The following is a 12,500-nucleotide window of genomic DNA, read 5'->3' on the forward strand; positions in this document are numbered from 1 at the left end:
CTGGCTTCACTATCATATTATACTGCCCCTTGTTCTCTAGCTTCACTATCATCTTATACTGCTTCACTATCATCTTATACTGCCCCTTGTTCTCTGTCTTTACTATCATCATATACTGCCCCTTGTTCTCTGGCTTCACTATCATCTTATACTGTCCCTTGTTCTCTGGCTTTACTATCGTCTTATACTATCCCTTGTTCTCTGGCTTTACTATCATCTTATACTGTCCCTTGTTCTCTGGCTTCACTATCATCTTATACTGTCCCTTGTTCTCTGGCTTCACTATCATCTTATACTGCCCCTTGTTCTCTGTCTTTACTATCATCATATACTGCCCCTTGTTCTCTGGCTTTACTATCGTCTTATACTGCCCCTTGTTCTCTGGCTTTACTATCGTCTAATACTGCCCCTTGTTCTCTGGCTTCACTATCGTCTTATACTGCCCCTTGTTCTCTGGCTTCACTATCGTCTTATACTGCCCCTTGTTCTCTGGCTTCACTATCGTCTAATACTGCCCCTTGTTCTCTGGCTTCACTATCGTCTTATACTGCCCCTTGTTCTCTGGCTTTACTATCGTCTTATACTGCCCCTTGTTCTCTGGCTTCACTATCGTCTTATACTGCCCCTTGTTCTCTGGCTTTACTATCGTCTTATACTGCCCCTTGTTCTCTGGCTTTACTATCATCTTATACTGCCCCTTGTTCTCTGGCTTTACTATCGTCTTATACTGCCCCTTGTTCTCTGGCTTCACTATCATCTTATACTGCCCCTTGTTCTCTGGCTTTACTATCGTCTTATACTGCCCCTTGTTCTCTGGCTTCACTATCATCTTATACTGCCCCTTGTTCTCTGGCTTTACTATCGTCTTATACTGCCCCTTGTTCTCTGGCTTCACTATCATCTTATACTGCCCCTTGTTCTCTGGCTTTACTATCATCTTATACTGCCCCTTGTTCTCTGGCTTCACTATCATCTTATACTGCCCCTTGTTCTCTGGCTTCACTATCATCTTATACTGCCCCTTGTTCTCTGGCTTCACTATCATCTTATACTGCCCCTTGTTCTCTGGCTTCACTATCATCTTATACTGCCCCTTGTTCTCTGGCTTCACTATCATCTTATACTGCCCCTTGTTCTCTGGCTTTACTATCATCTTATACTGCCCCTTGTTCTCTGGCTTCACTATCATCTTATACTGCCCCTTGTTCTCTGGCTTTACTATCATCTTATACTGCCCCTTGTTCTCTGGCTTCACTATCATCTTATACTGCCCCTTGTTCTCTGGCTTTACTATCATCTTATACTGCCCCTTGTTCTCTGGCTTCACTATCATCTTATACTGCCCCTTGTTCTCTGGCTTTACTATCATCTTATACTGCCCCTTGTTCTCTGGCTTCACTATCATCTTATACTGCCCCTTGTTCTCTGGCTTTACTATCATCTTATACTGTCCCTTGTTCTCTAGCTTCACTATCATCTTATACTGCTTCACTATCATCCTATACTGCCCCTTGTTCTCTGTCTTTACTATCATCTTATACTGCCCCTTGTTCTCTAGCTTTACTATCATCTTATACTGTCCCTTGTTCTCTGGCTTTACTATCATCTTATACTGCCCCTTGTTCTCTAGCTTCACTATCATCTTATACTGTCCCTTGTTCTCTGGCTTTACTATCATCTTATACTGCCCCTTGTTCTCTAGCTTCACTATCATCTTATACTGCCCCTTGTTCTCTGGCTTTACTATCATCTTATACTGTCCCTTGTTCTCTAGCTTTACTATCATCTTATACTGCTTCACTATTATCTTATACTGCCCCTTGTTCTCTAGCTTTACTATCATCTTATACTGTCCCTTGTTCTCTGGCTTTACTATCATCTTATACTGCCCCTTGTTCTCTAGCTTTACTATCATCTTATACTGTCCCTTGTTCTCTGGCTTTACTATCATCTTATACTGCCCCTTGTTCTCTGGCTTCACTATCATCTTATACTGCCCCTTGTTCTCTGGCTTTACTATCATCTTATACTGCCCCTTGTTCTCTGGCTTCACTATCATCTTATACTGCCCCTTGTTCTCTAGCTTCACTATCATCTTATACTGCCCCTTGTTCTCTGGCTTTACTATCATCTTATACTGCCCCTTGTTCTCTAGCTTCACTATCATCTTATACTGCCCCTTGTTCTCTGGCTTTACTATCATCTTATACTGCCCCTTGTTCTCTAGCTTTACTATCATCTTATACTGTCCATTGTTCTCTGGCTTTACTATCATCTTATACTGCCCCTTGTTCTCTGGCTTCACTATCATCTTATACTGCCCCTTGTTCTCTGGCTTTACTATCATCTTATACTGCTTCACTATCATCTTATACTGCCCCTTGTTCTCTAGCTTTACTATCGTCTTATACTGCCCCTTGTTCTCTGGCTTCACTATCGTCTTATACTGCCCCTTGTTCTCTGGCTTCACTATCGTCTTATACTGCCCCTTGTTCTCTGGCTTTACTATCGTCTTATACTGCCCCTTGTTCTCTGGCTTCACTATCGTCTTATACTGCCCCTTGTTCTCTGGCTTTACTATCGTCTTATACTGCCCCTTGTTCTCTGGCTTCACTATCGTCTTATACTGCCCCTTGTTCTCTGGCTTCACTATCGTCTTATACTGCCCCTTGTTCTCTGGCTTCACTATCGTCTTATACTGCCCCTTGTTCTCTGGCTTCACTATCATCTTATACTGTCCCTTGTTCTCTGGCTTCACTATCATCTTATACTGTCCCTTGTTCTCTGGCTTCACTATCATCTTATACTGTCCCTTGTTCTCTGGCTTCACTATCATCTTATACTGTCCCTTGTTCTCTGGCTTCACTATCATCTTATACTGTCCCTTGTTCTCTGGCTTCACTATCATCTTATACTGTCCCTTGTTCTCTGGCTTCACTATCATCTTATACTGTCCCTTGTTCTCTGGCTTCACTATCATCTTATACTGTCCCTTGTTCTCTGGCTTCACTATCATCTTATACTGTCCCTTGTTCTCTGGCTTCACTATCATCTTATACTGCCCCTTGTTCTCTGGCTTTACTATCATCTTATACTATCCCTTGTTCTCTAGCTTCACTATCATCTTATACTGCTTCACTATCATCTTATACTGCCCCTTGTTCTCTGTCTTTACTATCATCTTATACTGCCCCTTGTTTTCTAGCTTTACTATCATCTTATACTGTCCCTTGTTCTCTGGCTTTACTATCATCTTATATTGCCCCTTGTTCTCTAGCTTCACTATCATCTTATACTGTCCCTTGTTCTCTGGCTTTACTATCATCTTATACTGCCCCTTGTTCTCTAGCTTCACTATCATCTTATACTGCCCCTTGTTCTCTGGCTTTACTATCATCTTATACTGTCCCTTGTTCTCTAGCTTTACTATCATCTTATACTGCTTCACTATCATCTTATACTGCCCCTTGTTCTCTAGCTTTACTATCATCTTATACTGTCCCTTGTTCTCTGGCTTTACTATCATCTTATACTGCCCCTTGTTCTCTAGCTTTACTATCATTTTATACTGTCCCTTGTTCTCTGGCTTTACTATCATCTTATACTGCCCCTTGTTCTCTGGCTTCACTATCATCTTATACTGCCCCTTGTTCTCTGGCTTTACTATCATCTTATACTGCCCCTTGTTCTCTGGCTTCACTATCATCTTATACTGCCCCTTGTTCTCTAGCTTCACTATCATCTTATACTGCCCCTTGTTCTCTGGCTTTACTATCATCTTATACTGCCCCTTGTTCTCTAGCTTCACTATCATCTTATACTGCCCCTTGTTCTCTGGCTTTACTATCATCTTATACTGCCCCTTGTTCTCTAGCTTTACTATCATCTTATACTGTCCCTTGTTCTCTGGCTTTACTATCATCTTATACTGCCCCTTGTTCTCTGGCTTCACTATCATCTTATACTGCCCCTTGTTCTCTGGCTTTACTATCATCTTATACTGCTTCACTATCATCTTATACTGCCCCTTGTTCTCTAGCTTTACTATCATCTTATACTGCCCCTTGTTCTCTGGCTTTACTATCATCTTATACTGCCCCTTTTTTCTCTAGCTTTACTATCATCTTATACTGTCCCTTGTTTTCTGGCTTTACTATCATCTTATACTGCCCCTTGTTCTCTGGCTTCACTATCATCTTATACTGCCCCTTGTTCTCTGGCTTCACTATCATCTTATACTGCCCCTTGTTCTCTGGCTTCACTATCATCTTATACTGCCCCTTGTTCTCTAGCTTCACTATCATCTTATACTGCCCCTTGTTCTCTGGCTTCACTATCATCTTATACTGCCCCTTGTTCTCTAGCTTCACTATCATCTTATACTGCCCCTTGTTCTCTGGCTTTACTATCATCTTACACTGCCCCTTGTTCTCTAGCTTCACTATCATCTTATACTGCCCCTTGTTCTCTGGCTTTACTATCATCTTATACTGCCCCTTGTTCTCTAGCTTCACTATCATCTTAAACTGCCCCTTGTTCTCTGGCTTTACTATCATCTTATACTGCCCCTTGTTCTCTAGCTTTACTATCATCTTGTACTGCCAACCGTTTCTCATATATTTGCAGTACCTTTATATTGAATAATTGGTTCGCTTAAATCTGTTATCTTATTATTATTATTATTATTATTATTATTATTATTATTATTATTATTATTATTATTACCCAAGTTTAACCTTATTTGGAAAAGCAAGATGCTATAGCCCAAGGGCTTCAACAGGGAAAAATAGCACAGTGAGGAAAGGAAACGAAGAAATAAATAAACAATATAAGTAATGAAAAGTTGAAATAAAAAAAAAAAAACATTAACAACATTAAAACAGATAATTAATTTATAGCTATAAAAAGATTTTTGTCAGCCTGTTCAACATAAAAACATTTGCTGCAGTGATCTCTTACTTTGTTGATTGGATGAAAACGGCGCAAACACCTCAAGTAATCTTGTGATTAAGATTAGATAAAGCTACTCTATTATTTATCCAGCTGTCAATCTTTATCTATATACGTAACAGCATAGAGCAATGCCTGATTAGTCTCAGACTGTACCCTCCTGTACGTTTTTAGCAGGGATACAGCAATGCCTGATTAGTCTCAGACTGTACCCTCCTGTACGTTTTTAGTAGGGATACAGCAATGCCTGATTAGTCTCAGACTGTATCATCCTGTACGTTTTTAGCAGGGATACGGCAATGCCTGATTAGTCTCAGACTGTACCCTCCTGTACGTTTTAGTAGGGATACAGCAATGCCTGATTAGTCTCACACTGTACTCTCCTGTACGTTTTAGTAGGGATACAGCAATGCCTGATTAGTCTCACACTGTACCCTCCTGTACGTTTTAGTAGGGATACAGCAATGCCTGATTAGTCTCAGACTGTACCCTCCTGTACGTTTTTAGCAGGGATACAGCAATGCCTGATTAGTCTCAGACTGTACCCTCCAGTACGTTTTAGTAGGGATACAGCAATGCCTGATTAGTCTCACACTGTACCCTCCTGTACGTTTTTAGTAGGGATACAGCAATGCCTGATTAGTCTCACACTGTACCCTCCTGTACGTTTTTAGTAGGGATACAGCAATGCCTGATTAGTCTCACACTGTACCCTCCTGTACGTTTTTAGTAGGGATACAGCAATGCCTGATTAGTCTCAGACTGTATCATCCTGTACATTTTAGTAGGTATACAGTTAGTTCTAAGATTCTTGCCTTTTCCAATACAAGGCTTAAAACAAGACAGTAGTCTTGAAGTTTAATTCCAGCTGTGATCAGATTGTGGAATGATCTTCCTAATCAGGCAGTTGAATCAGTTGAACTTCAGAAGCACAAACTTATTATTATTATTAGCCTAGGTCGAAAAGCAGGATGCCATAAGCCCAGGGGCTCCAATAGGGAAAATAGCCCAGTGAGGACAGGAAACAAGGTCAAATAAAATATTGTAAGATAAGTGATAACATTAAAATAAATATTTCCTACTAGTGTTTTTGTTGTTGTTGTTGTTGCTGTTATTGAACAGGATGACACAAGTATCTTTTCATTAACGTTGTTACTGAGTTTGAAATATTTCCTATTTTCTCTTCGTTACTTCTCATTTATAGATCATCTAATTCCTTATATTCTTTCTTCAGTGGACTACTTTCCATGATGTAGCATCCTCCTCTTCCAATTATGGTTGTAGCTTAGCTAATAATACATACATACATACATATATATAAATATATATATATATATATATATATATATATATATATATATATATATACATATACATATATATATATATATATATATATATATATATATATATATATATATATATATATATATATATATATATTGAATAAACTAATTTCCCACTGTTACTGTGGGCGTATTCTTACACAATAAATAAAATAAGTGATTTAATAAAAAAATCCGCTAGTATACAAACAGATATAAAAAATAAATAGAAAGCCAATTGTGTTTATTTCTTCAATGACATCACAAAACGACGTCATAAAACAATGCCATCATGATAAGCCCATGAAAGCATTTCGGTTAGAAATCTACTAGCGACACGTAATAGCTTTTTCATCCCAATATAAAATGTGGTATATTTATGAATTTCATTTTTTACTTTCAAACTACTTTATATTTCATAAAATACTTAAGCTGAAATTGGACGGCACAAATGGACGCATCGTTATCATTCGGGCAAATATATTCGATCATTTTGACACTTGTTTTCATGCAAGTGTACCAACCGTGTGTCACATGATCGTAAAAAGTTCATTTTGTGCTTGTATCTTCGCTCTTCCCTCGCACTAAAAAGAACCAGAATAAACCTTTCTGCTTTTCTCCTCTGTAACAGTGTTAATTTTTGAACATGAAAATTCTTGTTGCCTTGAGATTTTGAATATAAAGGAGATTGTTCTACAATAAACTCACTCAGTTGCATTCAACCTGCCTTTGAGTCACAACCTTCTCTCGGCCTGTCACACAAGAATGGAGCAGCTAAACATAAGGTCAGTTGCACCTATCGAACATCTAAAATCGTCCCTGCCTGGCAATCTGCTGCACCGCGCTTCGAGATCCATTCTAGAGTCTGCAACCTCACCAACCTTGTGAGGTATATATGGAGGCTTTTGGGGGAGTCTATAAGTATACCTGCTGAGTCACAAGCAGCCATTGCCTGGCCTTCCTTAGTCCTAGCATGATTGGAAAGGGAGCTCGAGCGCTGATTATATGTATATATGATAGGGCATTGTTACTATACCTTACCTCTGCCATTCATGAGAGACCCTTAAAACAGATTTTAAAATATTCAAAATTAAAGACCTGGAAAATAATACCATTAAATGTAACAACGAAAACATAATTATTTGATAAATGCTCTAATATATAAAACCTAATTAATTTGAACTATTTTTGAATAAATATTTCATCAAAGGAAATGCCTTGATAATCTCACGGAAAACAAGACATTTCGCTGTGGTTACTAACCTTATACCTTCGTCATCAAAGACGATTGCGGAAATGGGGAGAGAGAGAGAGAGAGAGAGAGAGAGAGAGAGAGAGAGAGAGAGAGAGAGAGAGAGAGAGAGAGAGAGAGAGAGAGAGAGAGAGAGCTTATCTTATGAATATATATATATATATATATATATATATATATATATATATATATATATATATATACTGTATATATATATATATATATAGAGAGAGAGAGAGAGAGAGAGAGAGGAGAGAGAGAGAGAGAGAGAGAGAGAGAGAGAGAGAGAGAGAGAGAGAGAGAGAGACCATAGCCATTTAAACGACCCTATAGAGAAAGTCAAGAGAAGAAGAAAAACCATAAGGAAAATGTGTCAGAGTGACAAGGGGGGAGGGATATGGAAGGGGAAGGGGGGGGGAATTTGTTGGGGGGGGAGATTGATGAAGTAACGGGTAGGACGAGAACAAGAGGAAGAATTAGCAGTGAGGCGAAGGACCTCAAATAGGAGGAGGAGGAGGAGGAGTGTAGGAGGTGCACTGAGAAGAATTCTTTACATTCCTCAATTGGCTCCCACGGGACCAAGATGAGAGACTCTCTCTCTCTCTCTCTCTCTCTCTCTCTCTCTCTCTCTCTCTCTCTCTCTCTCTCTCTCTCGAAGGGAGGTCATCAAGATGATACTCATCACACGGCGATGCCGCGCAATTAGATGGCGGTATTCTATGCATTGGGAGAGAGGGAGAGAGAGAGAGAGAGAGAGAGAGAGAGAGAGAGAGAGAGAGAGAGAGAGAGAGAGAGAGAGGTCCCAGATGAGGAATTTGAGTGATAATCTAAATTAGACATACAGTAGATGCTTGATGATTAAAACTGGAGTAATGTGAATAGAGAGAGACACTTAAATTAAAGGGAAATTAAGAGAAAAGACTAAAAGACCTTTAAATGCAAAACGGGTCTGGTACGATTGGTCTAACCACGGTTGATCTCATACCAATTGGTCTACAAGACCAATTCGTCCAAAAACATTTAGTCTAAAACTCATTGGTCCAATAGACCTATTGGTCTAATGTCTATTAGTCTAAAATTGATGTATAGGCAAAGATAAAAACACGAAGACTTGAATCAGAAACTAGTAATTGTACAATATATATATATATATATATATATATATATATATATATATATATATATATATATATATATATATATATATATATATATATATATATATATATATATGTGCATATATATAATATATATATTATATATATATATATATATATATATATATAAATATTATATATATGCATATATATATAATATATATATATATATATATATATATATATATATATATATATATATATATATATATTATATATGTATACATATGAGTATATATATATATATATATATATATATATATATATATATATATATATATATATATATATATATAGTATATATTATATACATACATACATATATATATATATATATATATATATATATATATATATATATATATATATATATATATATATATACAGTATATATTTATACATACATACATATATATATATATATATATATATATATATATATATATATATATATATATATATTATATATATATATATATATATATACAAGCAGGACGTAAAATCAAATGGGTTATGGCAAGAACAAAGATAACTTCTCTCTATGTGATTACGATTGTACCAAGTCTGCAAAGTTCGAAGGTCAGATGGGAATAGCCTCCGGAAGTGATTTTCCCAGGACTAAGGACTCGGGATCTTCCAACCTCACGTTCATCCTAAGTTGGAAGGAACGATTATCTAATGGGAAATTGGGAAAACAAAGCTCTTCCTGCTAATTGGGAAAACTAGGTTCTTCCTAAGATTTAGGATATCAAATTTCTTCCTAGGGTATATGAGACAAGAGACCAAGGTTCTTCCTGGGAATTGGGTGAGTGATGTTCTTGGAATCTATGAAGCTAAGGTTCTTCTTGAAACTTAAAAAGCTAACTTAACTAAGTCTCTTCCTGGAATATCGGAATCTATGGGTTTTCCTGGAATATAATGCTAACTTAGCTAAGGTTCTTCGTGGAATTTAAAAAGCTAACCCAACCAAAGTTCTTCCTGGAATTTAGAAAGCTAACTTAGCCAAGCTTCTTCCAGGAGTTTAGAAAGATAACTAAGCAATGGTTCTTTCTGGAAATTAGGAAGCTAACTTAGCTAAGGTTCTTACTGGAATTTAGAAAGCTAAGGTTTTCACGGAATTTAGAAAGCTAACTTAGCCAAGCTTCTTCCAGGAGTTTAGAAAGATAACTAAGCTATAGTTCTTCTTGGAAATTAGGAAGATAACTTCGCTAAGACTCTTCCTGGAATTTAGGAAGCTAAAATTCTTCCTGGAATTTAGAAAGCTAGCTTAGCTAAAGTTCTTCCTGGAATTTGGAAAGCTAACTTAGCCAAATTTCTTCCAGGAGTTTAGAAAGATAACTAAGCAATGGTTCTTCCTGGAAATTAGGAAGATAACTTAGCTAAGGTTCTTCCTGGCATTTAGGAACCTAAGATTCTTCCTGGAATTTAAGAACCTAAGGTTCTTCCTGGAATTTAGGAACCTAAGGTTCTTCCTGGAATTTAGGAACCTAAGGTTCTTCCTGGAATTTAGGAACCTAAGGTTCTTCCTGGAATTTAGGAACCTAAGGTTTTTCCTTGAATTTAGGAACCTTCCTGGAATTTAGAAAGCTAACTTAGCTAAGGCTCTTCCTGGAATTGAGGAAGCTAAGGTTCAACGTGGAATTTAAAAAGCTAACTTAGCTAAGGCTCTTCCTGGAATTGAGGAAGCTAAGGTTCATCCTGGAATTTAAAAAGCTAACTTAGCTAAGGTTCTTCCTGGAATTTAGAAAGCTAACTTAGCTAAGGATCTTCCTAGAAATTGGAAGCTATCTTAGCTAAGGTTCTTCCTGGAATTTAGAAAGCTAACTTAGCTAAAGATCTTCCTGGAAATTGGAAGCTAACTTAGCTAAGGTTCTTCCTGGAATTTAGAAAGCTAACTTAGCTAAAGATCTTCCTGGAAATTGGAAGCTAACTTAGCTAAGGTTCTTACTGGAATTTATAAAGCTAAGGTTTTCACGGAATTTAGAAAGCTAACTTAGCCAAGCTTCTTCCAGGTGTTTAGAAAGATAACTAAGCTATAGTTCTTCTTGGAAATTAGGAAGATAACTTAGCTAAGACTCTTCCTGGAATTTAGGAAGCTTAAATTCTTCCTGGAATTTAGAAAGCTAGCTTAGCTAAAGTTCTTCCTGGAATTTGGAAAGCTAACTTAGCCAAACTTCTTCTAGGAGTTTAGAAAGATAACTAAGCAATGGTTCTTCCTGGAAATTAGGAAGATAACTTAGCTAAGGTTCTTCCTGGAATTTAGGAACCTAAGGTTCTTCCTGGAATTTAGAAAGCTAACTTCGCTAAGTTTCGTCCTGTAATTTAGAAAGCTAAGGTTTTCATGGAGTTTACAAAGATAACTTAGCTAAGGTTCTTCCTGGAATTTAGGAACCTAAGATTCTTCCTGGAATTTAAGAACCTAAGGTTCTTCCTGGAATTTAGGAACCTAAGGTTCTTCCTGGAATTTAGGAACCTAAGATTCTTCCTGGAATTTAGAAAGCTAACCCATCTAAGGTTCTTCCTGGAATTTAGGAACCAAAGGTTCTTCCTGGAATTTAGGAACCAAAGGTTCTTCCTGGAATTTAGGAACCTAAGGTTTTTCCTGGAATTTAGGAACCTAAGGTTCTTCTTGGAATTTAGGAACCTAAGGTTCTTCCTGGAATTTAGAAAGCTAACTTAGCTAAGGCTCTTCCTGGAATTGAGGAAGCTAAGGTTTATCGTCGGAATTTAAAAAGCTAACTTAGCTAAGGCTCTTCCTGGAATTGAGGAAGCTAAGGTTCATCCTGGAATTTAAAAAGCTTAACTTAGCTAAGGTTCTTCTGGAATTTAGAAAGCTAACTTAGCTAAGGATCTTCCTGGAAATTGAAGCTAACTTAGCTAAGGTTCTTCCTGGAATTTAGAAAGATAACTAGATCTTCCTAAAAAAGGTGATCAAGATTCATGGAATTTCGGTTGTTGGTCCCATCATATATTTGAGGAGATAATTTAGGAGATGAAGAATATCCCTATATTCCAGATGATAATCAGAGCTCTTTTAGGAGTTGGGAAATAAGATGGAGTCTAAAGCTCTGACAAAAGAAAAAAAAAATCTCATTTACCAATACCTTTTGATGTACCAAGTTTTCGTAACCCTCAGCGTTATCTAAGCTCTTTGTTGATATAAAATTACATGAAAGGATCATGATAAGACTCCAAAGGAAAAATAGAATACCAAATTATTTATATATAGGGCAAAACTTAAAAGTACTTTCACCGCGTACTCTATTTTTGAGGTCTTTCTAAAAATTAATCGACTCCCAATCAGAAATCACTTCCTGTTGACCTATATTCGACTATAACAAATAATCCGTTTCTAGGGCAGATATTCAAGAGTATTTTTTTTTTGGGGGGGGGGGTTAAATTGGCAATGTCCCAACGAAAAACTTTGGTACAGGATGTCAATATTAGTGGTAGAATTAAAAGTAAAGTATGGTATAGCTTGTATGATATAGCTTTCACAAATATGTATATATATATATATATATATTCAAACACACACACAGTATATATATATATATATATATAAAATATATATATATATATATATATGTATATATATATATATATAGAGAGAGAGAGAGGAGGAGAGGAGAGAGAGAGAGAGTACTACAATAAAGAAACTTTGTGAAACTTTACAGTGGCCAAATTTTCAGCGTAGCGATCATATACTTTACCTTTGATGCCTGCGCAAATAAAAAACAGAGTGAAAGCTTATTAGCGCAAGAGGTGTGCGTTACAAATGAATAAAAAAAATCTTCTTTATAGGCCTATGTTTAA

General features: G+C 36.8%; 1 protein-coding gene across 1 annotated transcript; it reads right to left on the reverse strand.

Moving 5' to 3' along the window:
- Window positions 1-3,094: 3,094 nt before the first annotated feature.
- LOC137648313 (nipped-B-like protein B) lies at window positions 3,095-3,634 on the reverse strand. The gene has a single exon (XM_068381241.1). The coding sequence runs from the start codon at window positions 3,632-3,634 to the stop codon at window positions 3,095-3,097; it is 540 nt and encodes a 179-aa protein (XP_068237342.1).
- Window positions 3,635-12,500: the final 8,866 nt, after the last annotated feature.

The sequence above is a fragment of the Palaemon carinicauda genome, chromosome 10 (genome assembly GCF_036898095.1).
Source record: "Palaemon carinicauda isolate YSFRI2023 chromosome 10, ASM3689809v2, whole genome shotgun sequence".
NCBI lineage: Eukaryota > Metazoa > Arthropoda > Malacostraca > Decapoda > Palaemonidae > Palaemon > Palaemon carinicauda.

What these genes read in the sequence shown, in the direction of transcription:
- LOC137648313 (XM_068381241.1), bottom strand. Translation starts at nt 3,634, where the DNA reads ATGATAGTGAAGCCAGAGAACAAGGGGCAGTATAAGATGATAGTAAAG.